This window comes from Scatophagus argus, chromosome 21, assembly GCF_020382885.2.
Source record: "Scatophagus argus isolate fScaArg1 chromosome 21, fScaArg1.pri, whole genome shotgun sequence".
Lineage (NCBI taxonomy): Eukaryota > Metazoa > Chordata > Actinopteri > Scatophagidae > Scatophagus > Scatophagus argus.
The window spans coordinates 9,764,122-9,784,752 of record NC_058513.1 but is presented as its reverse complement, the minus strand read 5'-3'; the positions used below and the strand labels follow the sequence as shown (position 1 = coordinate 9,784,752).

Below are 20,631 nucleotides of genomic sequence, written 5' to 3'. Positions count from 1 at the left end.
AAACTTTCAGAGTTCATGACTGCATGAAACCTTTAGTAAATGAGAGCAACAAGCCACGTATGTGAACAGAAGACTGTGGTAAGCAGGCTACTTACATTCAGCACTTGAAACAGAGGATGGTAAAGTTGTGGTCGTAACATCTGGTCTTGCAGTAACAGTAGTAGTAATAAGAGGAGGTGGCAGACCAGGACAGGTGTAGCTGCTGTCGGCATCCAGCCCGCTGGAGGTGAACTGGACAAAGCCCGGCCTATCAGAGGGGATCTGGGAGTTGATCCACGACTGGTAACTGGACACTCTGGAGTAGACTCCTGGAAGATTGGGTCGAGCGCAACCAAAACCAAAACTAACGATTCCAGACTGGATCCAGACGGAGCCCTGTTTGCTGACCATTGGACCTCCGGAGTCACCCTGAGGAGACGGGGATGAGACATCTGAGGACTTGAAAAAATTGAGAAAACCCTAAACACATTTAGCGACAAATGACAGATTATTTGTCAGTCTACCTGACACGAGTCTTTTCCTCCAGCCAGAACACCAGCACAGATCATGTTGTTGGTGACTGTGCCCACTCCATTGAGACAGTTACACTGTCTGTTTCCCAGAACCGGCACCTCCACCTCTTGCAGAGTTTGAGGGAATGATAATGGCACTGAGGGAGCGACAATGACAGAGACAATTCACATGCCCGCTTACTGGTTATACATCACATCAACATTGAAAGCTCACAAAAGCAACAAGCAGACCCACCTCCCTCCCTCACTGCTCCCCAGCCAGTGACCCAGCTATCGGTCCCGTTGTTGAACACGCTGTCACTGGCCGCCAGACACACAGGTCTGATGTAGTCTGTGAATGTGACTGGTGAGGAGAGTCTGAGCAGAGCGATGTCGTTGTTGCTGGTGTCGCTGTCATAGTTTGGATGCAAAATGATTCTGGAAACACTTCTGGACACTTCGTTTGGGTTACTGCACTGCAGGTTCTCACGGCCGAGAGAAACCTGCCATCCAGACGGACTTGTACTGTGGTCAAAATGACAGGACGTATTGCTTTTAGGAAAAACAAGGACTAACAGCCAAACCATATTGTGAGACACTGAAATCTTACAGTTACCCACCTGAAGAAACAGTGAGCAGCAGTCATCACCCACTCTCTGTTGATGAGGGAACCGCCACAAACATGGCTACCAAATCTCTGCAGGCTAACCTGCCAAGGCCAACTTCCAGCTGGAGCATCTTCACCTCCAACTATCCTGGTGTTCAGGGGAGTGATGCCACACACTGGAAAAAATTGTGGAAAGGCAATACGTTTGGAACTCATTCAAGCTTGACACATACAGAATAAAATGCATTTTCTTTAAATTAATAAAGTCGACTAGCAATGTAGAATTGCAGATCAAATTTGGAAACTGGAGTTTCAGAACGATCTCAAATTCAACTCACCATCAAGTTGAGCATTTGATTCTGGGAATGAGACAACACACACAGTTTAGATATATCATTCTGAATTACTTTGGGGTTTTTGCATTGAAAATCTTCAAATCTTCCCCTTTTGTGCACAGGTAAAAAAGAAAACTCATTTGTATTTTTTGCTTTTGTGAAACCTCTTTCCCAACTTCTTTATGAGACATTTCCTAACATGTTTCTGCTATCAAAGCTTTATTTTGCTTGTGGTTGTCAAATCTAGCTTTATTAGTTACTTTTAAATCCCTTCAAAATGCTTTTGATTTATTAGTCAGTCTAAGTTTTGGGTTGTTAGGTCAGGAAAAAAGATTGTACACCACTAAAAGCATAATGGCTCACAGGTTCCTCACACAAATCCTAGCAACAAACATTATTCTTATGTTCAATAACAGGTGCTAACAAGCACTACATCAGGAAAAGGTGTTGTCAGTGCATCTTGTTCTGCCTTTCCCCAAAGGCAGTATTAGAACGATCTTTCTCATGACCTTGAGAGCTGGAAAGATAATGCAAATATCCTGGTGGAGGAATAACATAACCAACCACAGCCTGGTAACACAAGATTTGTTTTAATTAACACCTCAGTTACAAAATCTTTTCATAATTATGTCAACTGGAATAAGAAAGGATTTATAGCTAACTAATAAAGCCTTTAGTTGTATCTTATAAACCTTTCATAACTTGTGCCTTATTTCACTCTCATATATTAAATTTAAGCCACATTAAAACATGCATTTTAAATGTGATGTGGTGATTTCTGAAATTTGTACAACTGATGGTAATTGTTAAAGCATCTATTTAAAAAGTTGAAAAATGATAATGTTGAGCACCAGTAAACAATTTTATTATTCTACAAGACATACTGTACATGTATAAAATAATTAATTTGTATTAATGTGTAATTTAAATAAAATGTACCATCTATTTTATATATTATACAGCAGCAAATATCTATAATAATGTTTTCAGTTTTTCAATAAAATTCAGCTGTCTTTAAAGTCATCGTGAGGTTGAAACTGTATTTGAGACTCAAACAGAGACAAAGACTACATGTAAGATCCTTGAAAATTTCTATTTACTTAAACTCTTAATTCAAAGATAAATGGCCAATAACTTACCAAAACTTTTTTCAACAGAAATATAACTATTGATGCTAAATATAAAGGCAAACTGGCTTTTTATTACTGTTTAATTTCATCATTATTTTCATAAAGGTATTTATAATGAGTTCAAAGACATATTAGACAGCTCCAAAATGCATGTCTGCCATAAATGTTCTTCCAAGAATCTAAGAGTTTGTAAGTTTTTGTTGCTGGAAAATCTATATATGGCATTTAATTTTATACTGGTTTCCCACTGAAATTATACTTTATAAGGAGATTATACTTTATACTTATATTAGTTTCTGTTACTTTTATTATCATCAAAAGGCTCAGACTCATTCAAGGCTAATCCAGAAGCCTCAAATTTCACATTTATAAACAGGTCTAAGATGGATAAAAGCAGAATTTATATTAATTTCTAAGTACCTTATAGAATGTAAAATTGTTTTTCATCATTCACAGCTCAAAAAACATGCAGGTGCAGGTGACTTACCTGTTAATAAAAGGCTTGCCAGGGTCAATGCACAGATGCACTTCCTCAACGCCATTGTGCAACTGCACAGTTTTGGTTTGTCACTCTTTATATGTATCCAGTTTGACCTGTCACTTGCTATGAGTTAGGCCTCACCCACGAGCCCCCCCCCCAACATCCAATAAGCTGGACTTCAACTTGTTTCCTTGTTCCTTTAGCTTCATTTTTGGGAAAAAGACTACAGCACAGATTTCTTGCTTACACAGCTTAGAGACCACTGTCCCTAGTGTACATGTTTTAACAGTAAAAATTAGAAGTGTGGAAAGTATAGCTGGCAAAATGGACACGCAACTAGATTTAAACAAAGTGTATAAGCAATATAATTACAATAATAATAATAATATCTGCAATAAAACTTAAGTATGAATTGTGATTTTACTGACAGAACTGCCCCCTACCCAATAGTAACAGAGCTCAGTAGAACTATATTGTTGCATATATACTGACATTGGCCTTCATTGCCTTCATGTCTCCATCAAAAGTGTGGACAAACCAGTCACACATGAGAGCTTTTCAAATCCAGTTTGAGAGTTCAAATACCTAAAATGTCCCACAGTTGAGAAATAACCAGCAGTGGAACATTTTCACTCAATGTGACGATGTCTCCTGTCATTGTTCATGGAACAATCGTGTATTTCAACACGTCGGCTCACAACGTATAGGTAAAATAATATTTCAGAGACAAAACACCTCTTGGTTACATCACTGCTGTTATTATGCTGATGTGACGTGACGTAATATTGAGGCTTCTCCTGACACTGTGACTGATTATCTATAGAAATGGAATAAATGAGATTACACAGCATATACCTACAGTTTGATGGCAGTTGATTTAATTAGTAATACATGTTTTCATCTTGGTTGTTGAGTATCTTCTTGACTCAAAATAAACAACAGGCATTACTAATTAAAAATAAACCCTGAAGCGTAGGGTTTATTGGGGTTTGCTGGGCAGGAGTTGTGGGTAAGTACGTCATTCACAGATAGAGATTATTACGACTTCCATCAACACCCACAACATGTCACTGACAACTGAAAATACCAACTTGTGTTTCACTGCGGTTGCAAAAGAAAAAAAGAAAGACAGTATGGAATTTAACCAGAGTGATAAGTATCTCTCGCTGACATGTAGCTGAAAAGGCTCATGTAAGAAAAAACAATACTACGCAGGTATTTATACATTCATGTTATGTCTTCAACCACCTCATCCATCATTTCCTATGCAATTGTAAAGAGCAAATACACATTTTGACAACGAGGGGAAAGATCTTTTCAAATGCAGTTATGTAATATTTGAAAACAACACAGCATGCTACGTGTTTGGTTATTTTTTGATCATTGGATGGACTTTACTGAGTATCCTGTTAGCACATTCTAATGATTTTTTTCTTAGCGGTTAGTACAAAAACTAGTCTAAAGTCTAAAAATCTGCTAGTTGAGCCTTCAACAGCAGAAAAACATTTTATATTCACATATAACATTTTCTATTATTGCCACTAAGAAGGAGGGACTCTGCCTGCTGAAAGGGCACTGTTCTGTGTGGTTGTAGGTTTATTGAAAAGAGACAAACACAAAGGAATTCAAAGAATCAAAGGTTGGTAAATATTATTATTATTATTATTATTAAATAACAATGACTTACTTACTTTGTTGTCTCATGTGCAGTCCAGCATTTTAAACTGGCAACAGACCAGTATTGGACAGTAAGTAAATAAAAAGCCACCCGTCCAAGTTTTGATGCTTTCCCACTTCCTGGAATGGCTACATTGCTAAACATACCTGAAAACAGCCATTAAACTGTAATTAATTTGTCATTGTTTAAATTATTGCAGTTGGATGATTATGTATTAAAAAGACTTTTTATGAGATATTTAAATTCTTGTGTGCTGTGCTTAATGCAATCCTGTTACAATGACTCAGGAACCTGAATAAAACACATAATTACAAATATTGTTTCAGAAATAAATATTAAATGTTTAATTTTACTAAATAATACATTGTCTCTTGTTAGTGAATTGAAGCAGATGCAAGTCTGCTACACCAGTGCCATTAATTACAGTAACAGGGTTGCAAAAAAATGCATGTGTGTGCACATCCATACATCAAATAAAGGAAGTCTAGGATAATTTTATACTTTATTTCAAGTCTTGAAAAATGCAACCTTTCTTCACAGTTTCGAGACATGACAGATTTCCCTGTTGACCTCAGGGGTTAAACATGACAACTGACCCAATGAGTGACTGATTATTAAAAAATCAGCTCTGCTTAGGGAAAGTTACCTTATGAGGAAGTAAACTAAGTGAACAATTGAGTGAGGGGATGAGATCATGAATAACAATAAGAAATTAGACAAATTTATCAGTTTGGTTCTGCTGAAAGCAAGTCTTTGTTGTTGTATGTATGTTATTTTAATGTGCCATTTGTCCACACTGCAAGACAAACAGTATGAGGATGACTAAAGCTGCTTAAACCTTTCATGTTGGCTGCAAGTAACCTCAGCTGTAGGCTTAAAGGGGATTTTGTGACACACCCTCCGTCAATGCTAAGAGATACACATGAACCCCTCATCAGCACTCTTCTAAGAGTTTTGTCATTTTTTTAAAAGTGTGGACAATGTGATTAATTATTATTACTAAATAGCTGTCCTTAAATATTTAACCCTTTAAATCTGATATTTTATAAGATTGTTCTTCGTTTGAGCAAAGCTTCAGCATAACACTGGTTTCCTTATATTAGAGGGAAGCTGCATTCAACAGGCTGTATTGCTTATGACACAATAACTGAAGCTTACTGGTCTGTTAGTTAATGAACAGCTTGATAAAACTGAATGGCTGACCTTGAGACTGTCATCTTAAAGTAGACACAAGGCCTAACTTTTACTTTAGGTTTAAGTATGGTTTTAAGGATGTTTGGTTGTGGATCCACGTTACTTTTTGTGTTATAGTTGCTATTTTTATTCACACATGTAATTCAATCATTGTAAATTCAGTGTGTTCTTGAAATCAAACATTTAACTTGGCCTGCATCCACATTGACATAACATGTGTATTTAGCTCCATCTACTGGTTAGATAGACTCACTGCATGGTTGCACTTTAACACCTTCACATTTGCCACTTTTGTAATCTTCTGTACAATATTATTTATCCACATCAGGATTTTTGTTAGCTTCACAAGCTGGGCCTAAATCACTTGAGACAGGATGTAGTGTGTAATCAGCATCACAAATGCACATTGATATACAAAAACTGTCACTTCTTTATAAATTTCTGCATTAAAAATTATCATACAGATCTTCTGAGACACATTTTCAGCTCTGTTTCTATGAAAAGTCTTAACAGGTCTAAACAATACAGAAATACCGTGAAGGAAAGTTTTGCTTTTCAGATCCAGTGCAGCTTCAGCTCAGCAGAAAAGAAAAAAAAAGAAAAAAAATGTAGGCGTTGAATTTCACAAGTGACACTTTCTAACCTGCTTTTTCCTTCATTTCTTCAATTGCTCTCCTTCGTTTCAGGTTGGTGAAGAGCAATGCAAAGTTGACAATATACGTTGACACGCAGACCATGCAGAAATCCCCAAGAACGAATGCAAGAATACATGCAAGGTAGACGGAGCCAGCGACAGACACCCAGGACGAGAGGACCAGAAACACTGCAGCTCTTTTGGACAGAGACAATCCTGCAATAAAGACAAACACAGAGGAGTTTAGTACATTAATACATCCACCCATTAACATATAATACAATATGTAAATATATTTAACCTAAAAGAATATGCAATATTGAATTTTACTGAAATGCAGGGCCAACCATAGCTCACTAACATGCTGGATTGCAAACAGTAGCTATTTTGACCAAAAAAACTAAGCACTGCTCTGTAATTTGAAGAAGACAATGATAGACTTACCAAGGCCCATCTGAAGAGTGTAAAATATGATGCCAAGCACACTATTGGGCTGGTCCAGAGGGTTATCTTTAGCAACAAAGTACTGGACCAGGCCAAAACCACGTCCCCATCTGCCAAAAAGGAAGAGGAAACACTCAAAACAGCACAACACATTATTAAAAAAAGAAAAAGAAAAGAGAGCCTAAACAATGGCTTATAATTTCTTTTGTGAAAATGTGACGATGTTAAATAGCATCAGATGTAAAATATTTGCAGAACATTTTAACACGTGGCAGTGAATGTAGTCGGACCTGCTTTGAAATATACAGATTTTACAAGCAAAAGTCAGTGGAACCTGAAATGATTCAAAGGTTACTAAGATACAAATCGAGCTCTCGGCGTTCTGCACAGCAAAGCAATTGCTATCAGATAAAAAACAAAGTGAGGAATGATAAACATACTTTGAGGTAAACACTTTGGAGCAGCTCACAGACTCCCCCAAGTCGCACATCGCCCTGTAATCTGGGTTTCTCTCTCGGGACAGCTCGACGTGAAGCGCATAAACTGACAAAAGCAATCCGAAAACGCACAGAAATATGCGCGCTTTTCTCTCCCATTTCGGCAATGTCATGATTATTCCACGACACGTTTCGCGGCCACTTTTAGGTGAATGTAAAGGAATCCAGTGGGCGAAAAGATGAGAGGCTTACCTCAGCTCGCTTCCTTTAAAATTTTACACAACTTTACCTAGTCGGAGCGACGTGTTAAAAGTCAGATTCTCACGTTTGATTGGTCTGGTGTATTTTGGTCACTGCCTTCCATTGGACAGCCGAGTCCAGATGTTGGAGCAGCCAGAGGGGTGTTTACTGTGTAATTACTGTGGACTTTGGACTGCTTGAACTTTGGGGGGGTTAAGAAATATCCTCAGTGCTCATGCCATTGCAGCTGGTAAAAATGGGGGGTAATCACAATGACTTTCTAGCCTGGTGAATAGTTTCATCCGTAATAATACATAACAAATTATTAGTTAATCTAAATTTGGTATTAATAATGTAAATCTACGAAGTAATTACTAAAACAGTCAAACAAATTCACCACCGGGTTTACAATTTGTCACTTGGTTTTATTCAGTCTGTCTAACTGCATTGTTTGCGCCACTTGAGCACAATATCAACCAAAGGATCATGGTTTAATGTATTGGCTATTTAACCTATGATAAAAATGGACCTGGATACTAAAAAGTCACCAGATGTAATGCTACTCTACAAGATGTTAGCTAAGTCAGGTAATTCTGGCTCAGTGTGACCCCTGTTAAATCAAATAAATTCTGGAAAACGCCGTCACCACCTCTCCTCGGACAACAGAGACCCTACTGTCTATCTAATGTCCCACCTCTCAACACGCTCTCTGCTCCTATTGGACGGTCGTTCGAACGTCGGTTCGTCTCATTGGTCCGCTCCATAGCACTTAAACCCAACACGGAAGTGTATGAGGAAGCGACAGACAAAAACAAGAGATAGCCGTGCTACCTCGGGATAAAAAAAAACATGATTACGAATGTTGTGGTTAGTTTATAATATGAAAATCTTTTTCGTGACCTAGAAACACGTCCCTCTTTTGTGCCATTTGGTTATGTAAACCATGAAAGACATAGTTTAACGGTTTACATTCCTAGAAACCCTGAGTTCAGGTAACTGGCCTACGCCCCTGCGTCAAAAGTGGGTAAGGCTGCGTCTTTATCATGTAATTGGGTTAGGCCTAGCGAAATCACTTTGGTGTACAAAAAAAGTAGAGAGCCGTGTTCTCTGTCTTTCTTATGTAAGCTGTACTTCAGATATGTCTTTTGATTGAGAGCTACAGGTTTTCGCTTTTACCTTTTTGGCCAAGCTTATGTGAAGTTACTGGACAACGTGTTGGTCACGCGTTGTTTATGTATAGACAGCTTATTTTAATGTTTTAATAAAAAAAACTTTATCGGCATTTAAAGATAAAATACACCCATTTAGTCGTTAATAAGCGATTGCTAAATCATTATCTTAGTCCTGTGAAGCTGTGTCTGTGTAGCTGCTCAGTCTATACTGTACCATCTAAACTTAGTACTTAGGCTGTGCTTGTATCATTTTTAGAACTGGGAAACAATTCAGTAGTTTTTAAATCATCTTTCAGCAGAATAAAAGACCACTCTTTGAAAACAAGCAGTACTGTAATATCATCCATGGCATTGCAGTTCAGAACCTGTAAGATGATACCAATGAATCTCACTCAACTGTTTTTGATTCCTTACAGAAAAATGTCAACTGAGGAGGGTGGAGAAGGCAAAAATGGTCCACCTGTGGCCATGTCGCCTGAAAGAATGGCTACTGACAAAAGCAGAGAAACCCAGAACCACGGTGGCGTTCAGACAACAGAAGGCACCGCAGACACCAGCACAACAGCAAAAAACTTGGCTTTGCTTAAAGCACATTCTCTGGATGTGAAGTTCGACGTCGGAGAGGAGTATGATATTATAGAAACCATCGGCACCGGGGCCTATGGTGTGGTTTCATCTGCCAGGAGACGGGACAATGGTAGGGCTGATTTGATGAAGAAAATAACACATAGCTCATTTTGTGTACTACAGTACTTTATGCTAAAGGTGGAACGGTTAGTTAACACTGTAATTCAAACTCAGTTGTATACCCTAACTTGCTTTTTTTTTTCATTGGGGTTTATTTACATTTCACAGGACAGCAGGTGGCGATAAAGAAAATCTCCAATGCTTTTGAAGTGGTGACAAATGCCAAACGCACATTGCGAGAGCTGAAAATTCTCAAGCACTTCAAACATGACAACATTATCGCCATCAAAGACATCCTCCAGCCTAACCTTCCCCACTCTGCCTTCAAGTCTGTGTAAGTACTTTTTATTTCCATTGTAACTTTGGTGGCAAATAAGAAAAACTCAAGGTTCCTCCTCAGGCTAGAAAAAACTGTATGATTAAGCTTACTGAAATACAGAGGAGAAAGGTTTATATTCAACATCATTATATTAGCAGCAATTGTACTGAACAGGTTTCTGTAACTTGCAGACATTGTAGATTGTTGTAATTGATTAATATAACCTACAAGGCTGCATTGCTTAAATCTTGTGGTTGCTTTTTTGTCAATTGAAAAGGTTTTCATTTGCCGAGAAATCATTTTGTGGTTAATTAAGTTGATCATACACATTATTTTACACGACCACAGCTCACTTCTGCCAGTCAGTAAATCAACAAGACTTCAGTTACAATCAAGAGTTGAACAGATGAGACTGTCATGGATTCATTTCACTTTTTCCAACTTCTCATGTGCAGGTATGTGGTGCTGGACCTCATGGAGAGTGACTTGCACCAGATCATACACTCTGCCCAGACGCTCACCTCAGAGCACACGCGCTACTTTCTGTACCAGCTCCTCCGTGGCCTTAAGTATGTGCACTCTGCCAACGTCATCCACCGTGACCTCAAACCCTCCAACCTGCTGGTGAACGAGAACTGTGAGCTGAAAATCGGTGACTTCGGCATGGCGAGGGGTCTAAGTTCACACCCTGAGGAGTCTCATTCCTTCATGACTGAATATGTGGCGACTCGATGGTACCGTGCCCCTGAACTCCTGCTGTCTCTGAATCACTACAGTTTGGCCATTGACTTGTGGTCTGTGGGTTGCATCTTTGCGGAAATGTTGGGGCGTAAACAACTTTTCCCTGGGAAGCACTACGTCCACCAGCTGCAGCTCATTTTGTCAGTGTTAGGCACACCTCCTGAGCTGTTGATTGGTGCTATTAGGGCTGACAGAGTACGCTCCTATGTTCAGAGTCTTCCATCACGGTCCGCTGTGCCTTTGGCCAAACTGTTCCCACAAGCTGAACCAGAGGCTTTGGACTTGCTGGCAGCTATGTTGCGCTTTGACCCTCGTGAAAGAATCAGTGTGACTCAAGCACTGGAGCACCCTTACCTGGCCAAGTACCACGACCCAGATGATGAGCCGATTTGCGTGCCAGCTTTTGACTTTGAATTTGACAAGCTTCCAATGAACAAGGAACAAATTAAAGAGGCGATTTTGATGGAGATTCAGGACTTCCATCAAAATAAACGGACCTGTCGTCAAAGACTACAGTTCAAGCCCTTGGTGAGGGAGAACGTCAGAGCAACAGCACAAAGCAGTAACCAGTGTAGCACTCAGCCCTCAACTGTTAACCTGAGCAAATCAACACTGGTTCCAATGGCACAACATCCACAAGTAGCACAAGTAAAATCTCAACAGCAACAAGACCACACACCAGCAAAAGTGAACCACACATTTACAAATCAGATGCAAACACCTCATGTGACCCATAATTTTCCTCTACTCTCTAAAAGTGAAAGTGGCCCAATTGATGTGGACATGCCCAGTGCCAACTCAGACAGCGGTCAGCCAGAGACCATAGATTTAACGACACCAGTGTCTAGTCAGGACACTGCATCAGGAACAATGAGAGACAGTGAGGCAGAGGAGCAGCTCACCAACAGTCAGGCTCCTCTTACTCAGCCCACCCAGGGCCAGTCCATGACCCAGACTCCCACCCCTATTGCTGCAATACCAGCACAGACCCTGACACCCTTACCCACCACTGTGCCTTCCCTTTCTCTCTCCATGGCACAGGCCCAGTCCCTGTCTCAGTCCCTTTCACAGTCACTGTCTAAGAACGCCAGGCCTCCTCCAGGTGCAGGAGAGGGAACCAGAAAAGAAGGAGCCATTTCAGAGGATACTAAAGCTGCACTCAAAGCAGCTTTAATGAAATCAGCTCTCAGAAATAAAGCCAAGGGTGGTGAGTAAATTTTTTTCATCTACTTATATCACTGACATATCACCCTTAACCCTCCAGTTATGTTACGGTCTTAACCTGTCTTAACCTGTAACATAACAGGTTAAGACTATCTTTATCTCAATTTGATATATCTTCATTGCAGATGGAGGCACCCCTGCTCTGGGTAATGACGCCAGTGCGGGAGGAGGTGCATCGTGCTCCCTGTCTTCTGTTGCAGAGCCACGTCGGCCTGTCACAGCACAGGAGCGTCAACGAGAAAGAGAAGAGAAACGAAGGAAGAGGCAGGAACGGGCAAGAGAAAGGGAAAGGAAAATGAAGGAAAAGGAGAGACGAGAGGGAAAGCAGGGGGACTTACTGGGTGGGGTTCTGCTGAGTGACAATGACAAAAGCCTTTTGCAGCGCTGGACGAAGATGATGGACAGATGCAATGAGAAATCACAGATCCCTAATAACGATGGGGTAAAGAATAAGGACTGTAATGTGAACTCGCACCAGTGCATAGTTATAAGTGAAAATACTCCAGGAGCACTGAACAATAAGACAGACAAGGAGGCAAGAAAGCTTCAGTCTCACGAACAGTTAATCTCTCAATTAAAAGCTAACCAACAGGGCGTGTTTCAGCCTCCCAACTCACAACAACCATCATTACTTTTCTCCATGAGCCAGAGAAAGCCTCCAGCAGATATAGTTGTGGCTGTAAGCGGAGGCATAGATATAATGACTGTCACCAGTGGCTTTGTTAAGAACAACACACTCAAACCTCACAACGAAAGCAATGGACAAAGTGGTTTCAACTGTTTGGGGAACTGGACCAGTCAGCAATTAGAGACAAGGCCACCACAACAGCCACAAGCAAACAGGAAACTGCAGCCTCAGCCGTCCAGCTTTCTTCAGCCCCAGCTCCAACCTCAAACCCAACCTGACCCTCAGCCTCAGTCCCAGCTGCTTCCTCTCGAGACATATTTGGCTAAAGCTCCAACACTAATCACCACAGAGACAAACGGGAACGTGGATATTGGAGGCCAAACTAACCTCAACTCCCAGCCTAACCCCCCGACTGCAAGTGCTGGTTCAATGGAGAAGCTGTGTCCCTCTGTGGGAGAAAAATCTGATCCACAGTCTACTAACTCTCTCTGTGGGACATTAGGGGTCCCCTCGCAGCCTCATCCCAGTTTAGGATTCACAGATACTGGACAGCAAGGACCCTCCACTGCCCCTGACATCCATACAGTAACACTGCAGCTCTCAAAGTCCCAGGTGTGCCTTCTTTGTACAATATTCTATTGCTTTTTATAGGCAGGATTTTATCTGAAAAGCTTTATGCATTGACAGCACTAAAGGTGCTTTCATTATAGATGATATACAAAAAATAATTTTCTTGTACATATACACCAGACATAAATGTCAGAATGTTCTGTTAACCTTGAACTGAGCTTAAGGATACGAAGTTCAGCTGACCCAGTGTTTCCCCCTTTTCTCCTGTCAGGTAGAGGATGTTTTACCCCCTGTGTTCTCAGTCACACCTAAAGGCAGTGGGGCTGGGTATGGTGTGGGCTTTGACCTGGATGACCTTCTCAACCAGTCTCTCACAGACCTGCAACACTGTGACCGGGACAGGTAACGTTCAATTCAGTGTGAATTTGAGCTCAAATATTAGTATCCAGTATCTCATATTGGACAAAGAAAAGGCTTTCTGCTCAAGTTTAGCCATATCAGACTATTATCTGCAGGTGTGTACTGTATATCTGATTGTTTAGGCCTATGTGGCTAAAGTCATACACCTGTGTATGCTTTACATTACCATTTCATGTATGATGTTTTCACGTCAGATTAATCATGGATACATCACCAGTTAACTGAAAGAACAGGTGTCAGAATAGAACAGTGCTCGTCTGTCGAGCCCATATGCACATTTAAAGCATGATTGATCACTGTAATCGTTCCCCCTGTCTATAGTGACCAAACAAAATGGGGACAAAATGCTCTGGGTAAAAATGAATTCCAAAATCCAGCTGACGCTAATATAAGGTTGCAGCAGTCTGAGTTAGACAAATGAAGTGGTTGAAGTCTTTTTACTATCAAATTCCCTTTGTCTCACTATTGCACGGCAAACAAAGGAAACCAATATAAATATATGAAGTGTAGAGTTGTAATAAAAGAACATCATGATTCAAAATACAGCGTCACTGGGGAAACTTTTGGATTTTTGCTGTAAAAATGACCAAAATAAGGTCACACATACAAAACACATGAGTACCGGTATATAGAGTAATACTGAGTAATACTGCATACATGTAGTTTTTAAGAAGAGCTTTGAATATTGGTGCTGGCACTCCGTTCTGTTCAAGAACCAAGTTTCTTTTGTATGATCAAAACAAGACTAACTCTTCATGCTTTCTATGTACTTCTTGTCTTCCATCAGTTACGACTCAGCCCCCCTCTCAGCCTCCCTCTTATCTGACTGGAGCGAGGTTCACCGCATGACTCCAGCTGATCTGGAATCTCTGCAGCAGGAGTTGCAGCTCGGTTCTCCCATGATCCTCTCTGATACCATTCCTTCTGATGCCTGACTTTCCTTTCCTGAAATCTTTAAGACAACCATTGGACTTGTGTAAATGTTAGTTTTTTGTTTTTTGTTTTTTGTTTTAGCATGAAACCCTCAAATGAAGATTTGTCAAATTAATTTAAAAGCTAGCTTTTTTTTAATAGGCACTACCAAGCAGTCTTTTTTTTTAAAACCATTATTACATGCTGCGCTTTCTTTATAATAAAGAAAACTGTCATTGCCTGCCTCTGCCCCTTTTATTTGGCTCTCAAAGTTACTCTGACACTTTAAAAAAGTAATATTTTAAATGGCAAACAAAGATGAAAACAGCATTTCTGAAGTGTTGTGTATTCTAAACTAGGTAACATTTGTTCAAAAAGATGTTATTTTCAAGGTAATTTCGAGTATTTACAGTTGTAACTAGGTGTATCTGAATCAACACGACTGAAGTTTTGGTTTTTATCCACAACATAATACTCATAAAACAAACCAATCCAAACTCAGCCTTCAGAAGTTGAACTGAGCACTGACCCGATTTTAAGAATCAAATTAACAATTTATTTAAAATACAGAACACGTAATTTATTTATCTCATCACTCTGATTTAAAATACAAAAACCTATCCAAACTACTTTGACTAAAAGATCATAATGCAGAGTTATAGTTTTAAAAATTCAGATTATATTAAATTTCATGTTCAGTATGGCTCCATGTACATATCAGGAACAGTTTTACTATTCACAAAGTCAGATAATTAATCACATCCTTCATTTGGCCTGATTGTCATTGTACCTCCAAGGTTTTTGGTTTTCAGTATCTGTGAAGCAGGATCAGTAGAGTGGACAGGCAGCTGAACAAAGCAGCCATCCTCCCACAGCAGTTCTGATTAGCTTGGCCATACAGTCGGAGCTCTGGTATTGTGTTGCTGATGAAGCTTGAGTAGCTGGTCAGTCTGGCATATACACCTGGCTGGTTTGGCTGAGCACAGCCCTGTCCGAAACTCACCACACCAGCCTGCACCCAGGTCCCATTCACCATCTGGCAGACGAGAGGCCCTCCTGAGTCACCCTGAGAGGGGGCGACACAAACACACACTGTCTAATTCAGTTCTCACCACTGGGAGGTATCAAAGTGCTCAAAAGGAAGGTCTTACATGTTAGACAGAGTACTTCTCAATGCTGGTTCTTGTTTTTGCTTGTGTATGCAAGTGTGTATTTGTGAATGTAAACACAGCAGCAGAGACATGTGATCCAACAGTACCTGGCAGGAGTCCTTGCCGCCCTCCTGATATCCAGCACAGATCATGTCATACAGGATGTCCACCTGCTTGAGCGGGTTGGTTCGGTACATCTCCTGACATGAACTCTGGGAGATGATTGGCACCCGCACTTCCTGAAGAGTCCCGACTCCTTGCAGAGGGACTGAGACGAACACGAGGACAGATGGAGGAGATGTTATGACTTTGCAGGTTTCACCAAAATGCAGGCCCAACTGAGCTGAACTTTACCTGTCCTTTGAGTTGCCAACAATTACAAAATCCACCAACATTTTTTTTTTTTTTTTTGCTTTTTTAGTTTGACACCAAACTTGCTCCACTGCCCCTTCGCACTGTCCTCCACAAAACAATGCAGACAGACTTGTGAATAATCAAAAATTTCTCATGTATGGAGCGATCAACCTAAAACAGATTACATATATCTTTCTCTTTCTAGACGAAGTATACAAATTTTCAAAATCTTGTCTTGATTATTATTATTTTTTTAATGCTAGTTTGAAATCTGCCTTTACATGCAACCCTGTTGATGTCCTAGATCATACTATCATTACATGAAGCCATCTCTTGCCTTCTGTTGCTATGGTTATGGGTTCAAACCCTGGTTGATGCAAAAGGATCATTTTAAACCCAATCAGGCATTGTGTTGTGTGTGATGGAATTTTGCTTCACGCTTATTTTGTAGTCTCCTCTCACCGCAACAGCTTACATTTAGTTGCTTGTTTTCTCTCAGCGACAGCAACTTGAAATATGAGTAATCTTTACACTTCATATCCACACATTTTAGAGCACACAGCTATGTTATGCCCATAACTGGAGAAATGTCCTAACCTATATACACCCTTTTGGAGACAGGTAAGCACAATTGGATGACACTGCACCTGCAGAGCTTCTGCAGTGAGACATCATCTGGGCTCCTAAAGTCTTCCTTCCTCCGACACTCCTAGAAACCCCTCACCCCTCTTCCAACACACCTGATCCATGTGATCAATGGATCATGAAGCTCTGCAGAACCTCATAACAACTCATTCATTTGAATCACGGGTGTTGGAGCAGGGAAACACTGGATTTTAAATTCACACTGGGGATAAATAAAGGAATTCTGATTCTGATTAGAGATTTTCAAAGAAATGTGTAATTGAAAAAGGTTTGGTCCAGGGCGTTCTGTCGATTGACCCTCATGTATCTCTCATAACCATGTGTGAGGCCACCTCATAACTCCTGCCAGCTCAAAGCACTTCTTTTGGTAGCTCAAAAAGGTCACAATCCATAATTGGTGGCAAAAGTTGTGAGTTATATGTGATTACATCAGACAAAACTGTTCACATTTCTAAAACAAAAGTACAACTGGATGATTAGTTTGAGTCTTATATCACAATATGATTTCAGGTCTAATGATTTCTAAATATTACTTTACTTGTAAAGAATTGGCTTCTATCATCCATCTGTCCCATGCTCTACTTACAAAAACCTGTAAATGATACCTATACAAAAGAGAGTAAATCATTAAAAATGTATTATTACCTAATGAATACTTTCTGACACCTTTAATCGTTGCTTATGTTGAAAAAGCAACAACTACCATGACGGAAAGCAATTGAGAATTTTTTCTATTAATTTCAATCCTCGGGGTTCTGTTATTTCACATAAATGCAAGATTATTTGCATGGCAGAATGCATGCAAAATAAAAGGGCTTTTTTAAGACTTGTAAAACATTTAACTGCTTTATAAAAAGTCACCTGCACACAAGCTAACATGATGCGAAGAAGCCTTACCGTCATCCCGGATGTTCCCCCAGCCGGTGACATAGCACATCATGCCACCTGGGAACAGGGTGCCAGAGGCAGGTAAGCAGATGGGCTGGACATAATCTGACCAGCTTATTGGGCTGGAGAGCTGTACCAATGCCACATCCTTCCCATTCTGAGGTTCGACGTACCCGGATGGAATCACCACCTGTCTCACACGGTGCGAGGATTGCTGCAAGTTGATGCCATTGAGCTGGTACCGGCCAGCGTAGATGGTGTAAGAGCTCAGGTCGGATGGACTGAAAGAAGATGAGGGACAGCAAATGAAACCTGTTAGACTGGAAATGCGAAACCTTTATGTTGTATACTTCCTCCAGGTATGAGAATAGCTTCATGTGAAGCAGGGTCTACTTGAAATCAAACTGATGTTTGCCACATTCCTGGGGAAATTATTTTGAAAGAAACAGCACAATGTCACATACAACTTGCGCTCCTATCAGTAACATTTTGGTCCTTGGAAGGTTATGTTGTAAAACTTAACTTCTGGGGTGGGTTTAATAAAACTTTCTGATGTGCTACAACATAGCATAAAAATAAAAAGTGACAGCTTTTATAAACAGAATTCAACATAGAAAATGATGGAGATAAGCATTACCTGATATTAATCATCTTCTTCTTGAAACAAAAATAAGGGCTTCAACAAAACTGCAGTAGCTGTTGCTGAAATACCGATAAAACGACTAAGGCGGCACACATAAACAGAGTGCTCTCTGTTCAGCTGCTGATTTTTTATTTATTTATTTTAAGGAGAGGTGTCTTACTTGGGGAAACAATGAGCAGCTGATAGGATCCAGTTCTCTGTGATGATGGAGCCTCCACAGATATGACCAGTTTGTGTCTGGAAGCCGAGGGGAGAAAAAGCATGAGTCACCTCAGCATCACAGGCAAAGCCCTCTCTCAGCAGGTCAGTTTGGTAAACAAGACCTAGACTAACCCACACAATACATACAACTACCCACAGGCAAACCTGTCTGTTTCAGAGGGTCCTACCTGTATATCCACCTGCCACGGCCAAGCCCCATTTGTGGCGTCCACCCCACCTACAATCCTGTTTTCCTGTAACGGTGGTAGGCCACATTCTTGAGAGTAGGAAGCCAAAATGCCTAAATGTGAACATAAATAACACTTCTAATTCACGCCGACAGCTTAAATGTTTACATTAGGACACGAAAATTCTGGTTTACTAGATTAGCCAAGAGCAGGTTACATATAAGTATGCTTAACGGGTGGAAAAAGACACAACAGACATGGCGAGTACAGAGACAATGTGGGGGGAGGAGGGTGTAACTCACCTGATACGCATAAGAAAATGGCAGGTAACAGCAATCTGGGCGACATTTTTGCGAGGTTTCGCTGCAAAAATTATGTTTCAGGTACTCCACAAAAGCAACGATTATTTTTGAAACCTAAAACACGAAAAACATATTTTCTTTTCCACACACACACACCTGAAATTAAACAAAGCTATATCTCATATGATAAAATCACTTCTAAAAGAGTTTTACCGTCGACAAAATCCCTTAACGGTCCCAGGTTTGACCAAATACGTGTTCATGTAAATTCCGGTCACAGACAAATTCCCACCTGTGTGGGGAAGTCTGCCTAAAACCAATCAAACCATTTGTCCCGCCTCTCTAATACACCTGAGCCAATGACATAAAAGGAACATAACCACGGACGAATCAGGTCCTCTCTTGAGTTTTTTTTTTTTATTATTTTATTTATTTAGTAAAATTGACATTTCGTCGTTTTCCAAGCGCCACTATGCAAGAAAGAGGAATTTTCAAGCTTTTGCTTTTTTTAAATATGAGTTTATGTAGCTCTAATTTATGAAAATTGAATGGTAACATGCAATTAGTCCTTGCGTTTCCGACATAATAGGCCTACCTAATACTATATGTCCTGTATATGTCAGAAGTAATTCCCAGTGTTACATGTTATATGACTTATATTTTCGTTATGATATATAAATGATTTTTGACATTTGATGTGCTTCCAGCAATTAGAAATCTAAGAATGCATTGTAAAGCCACATTTTCTAATTTATCATTACACAAAGATATCTGTTTTTGCGTGGAATTGCTAAATACTATTATTTTACAATCACATATTTTTATTTCTCCCACAAACATGCAGGTACATGTAGACACGTCAAAGCAAAGTTTAAAGATCAACTCTGTTGGAGTCATTAAAGAAGATTTGTGTCTTCAAATAAGAACATTCAGTTCTCTCTTGTGAAAAACAAACTTGTAAACAAAATCAAATCATAAAACCATGCAGTCTGCCTTCTTAAAAATGTTATTCTCTTGATATATATGAAGTTTTGAAATTATATCTATATCTAATAATAGACCTAGGCCTAATTCTAGGTATTTAATTGTTAAACTGTTAAAAACTAAAAACTTTAAGAGTATCAGGGAAACTACGAGTATCCCAACCTCCTATGTAGCTACGGGTGGGAAGGATAAACCAGTTTAACAGGTACATGATACAGGAGAAGCAGCTAATTTGAAGACTTGTAGGATGAGGCCAAACTACCAGGTCAAAGGTCAAACATTGTCCTAAATTTAGCAAGTGTATGTTATAAAATGTTGCCAACACTAAATACTTTGAGTGTTTTATGTTTTTGGCTGAATTTTGAAGAACACCGTGAGCTTGGTTCAGTCATTTATAGAGGGTGCCACACATCTGGGCTGTGGTTATTCAGTTTTTTTTTTCTTTCACTTGACACCAAATGTTTATTTCCTCTGTCTGTCTATAAAGCTGTCCCTCTTTTTCTTTCTCTGTTTTCCTCTCTTCCCTCCCTCCCTCCCTCCCTCTATCCTTCCCGCCCTCCCTGCCTCCCTGCCCCAGGCAGTGTGTCTAGTTTCACAGAGCAATTGAAGGTGACAGGGACAGAGAGAGAGGGAGAGGGAGGGAGGGACAGAGGGAGGACACATCACAGTATTGCCTGGGGCTACACAACAGTAGAGGAAGAGCGAGAGATGGAGGGACAAAGAGAAAAGAGTAGAAAGACTCATAAAAGTACTCATAGGGAATTCCATAAACAGGTAATGGAAAAATAAAGTTATACACAAAGAGCTGAAATAAGTATGTCACATATGTGTTTGACTGGAAGTCAGCTGATAGTCACGTTAATCAGTAGTGGTGTGATTTTGTGCGCAATCCCCTTCAATTCTGCTGCCCTCACTCATAATATATGAATAC

At 40.0% G+C, this 20,631-nt stretch overlaps 3 protein-coding genes across 5 annotated transcripts; 1 reads left to right on the top strand and 2 right to left on the bottom strand.

Moving 5' to 3' along the window:
- Window positions 1-72: 72 nt before the first annotated feature.
- On the bottom strand, window positions 73-19,079 carry LOC124053100. Its single transcript, XM_046378064.1, has 17 exons — window positions 18,930-19,079; window positions 18,717-18,830; window positions 18,415-18,527; window positions 18,186-18,262; window positions 17,392-17,663; window positions 15,603-15,763; window positions 15,158-15,410; window positions 13,321-13,399; window positions 8,366-8,439; window positions 7,435-7,537; window positions 6,995-7,104; window positions 6,560-6,766; window positions 1,437-1,457; window positions 1,112-1,316; window positions 748-1,016; window positions 504-649; window positions 73-408 (listed from the first exon to the last, which is right to left on the bottom strand). The coding sequence occupies exons 2-17, from the start codon at window positions 18,760-18,762 to the stop codon at window positions 88-90; spliced, it is 2,457 nt and encodes an 818-aa protein (XP_046234020.1). The 5' UTR covers window positions 18,763-18,830; window positions 18,930-19,079; the 3' UTR covers window positions 73-87.
- Window positions 5,208-7,795, bottom strand: vkorc1 (vitamin K epoxide reductase complex, subunit 1). Its single transcript, XM_046377732.1, has 3 exons — window positions 7,435-7,795; window positions 6,995-7,104; window positions 5,208-6,766 (listed from the first exon to the last, which is right to left on the bottom strand). Exons 1-3 carry the CDS (start codon window positions 7,602-7,604, stop codon window positions 6,555-6,557), a joined length of 492 nt encoding a protein of 163 aa, XP_046233688.1. The 5' UTR covers window positions 7,605-7,795; the 3' UTR covers window positions 5,208-6,554.
- Window positions 8,428-14,587, top strand: mapk7 (mitogen-activated protein kinase 7). Of its 3 annotated transcripts, none has more exons than XM_046377728.1 (7): window positions 8,428-8,691; window positions 9,260-9,540; window positions 9,699-9,864; window positions 10,305-11,797; window positions 11,940-13,054; window positions 13,284-13,414; window positions 14,220-14,587. In XM_046377728.1, the coding sequence occupies exons 2-7, from the start codon at window positions 9,264-9,266 to the stop codon at window positions 14,365-14,367; spliced, it is 3,330 nt and encodes a 1,109-aa protein (XP_046233684.1). In that variant the 5' UTR covers window positions 8,428-8,691; window positions 9,260-9,263; the 3' UTR covers window positions 14,368-14,587. The 3 variants fall into 3 exon arrangements, with proteins under 3 accessions (XP_046233684.1, XP_046233683.1, XP_046233685.1); XM_046377727.1 differs by having other exon boundaries at window positions 8,428-8,695; XM_046377729.1 differs by lacking the exon at window positions 8,428-8,691 and adding an exon at window positions 8,779-8,791.
- Window positions 19,080-20,631: the final 1,552 nt, after the last annotated feature.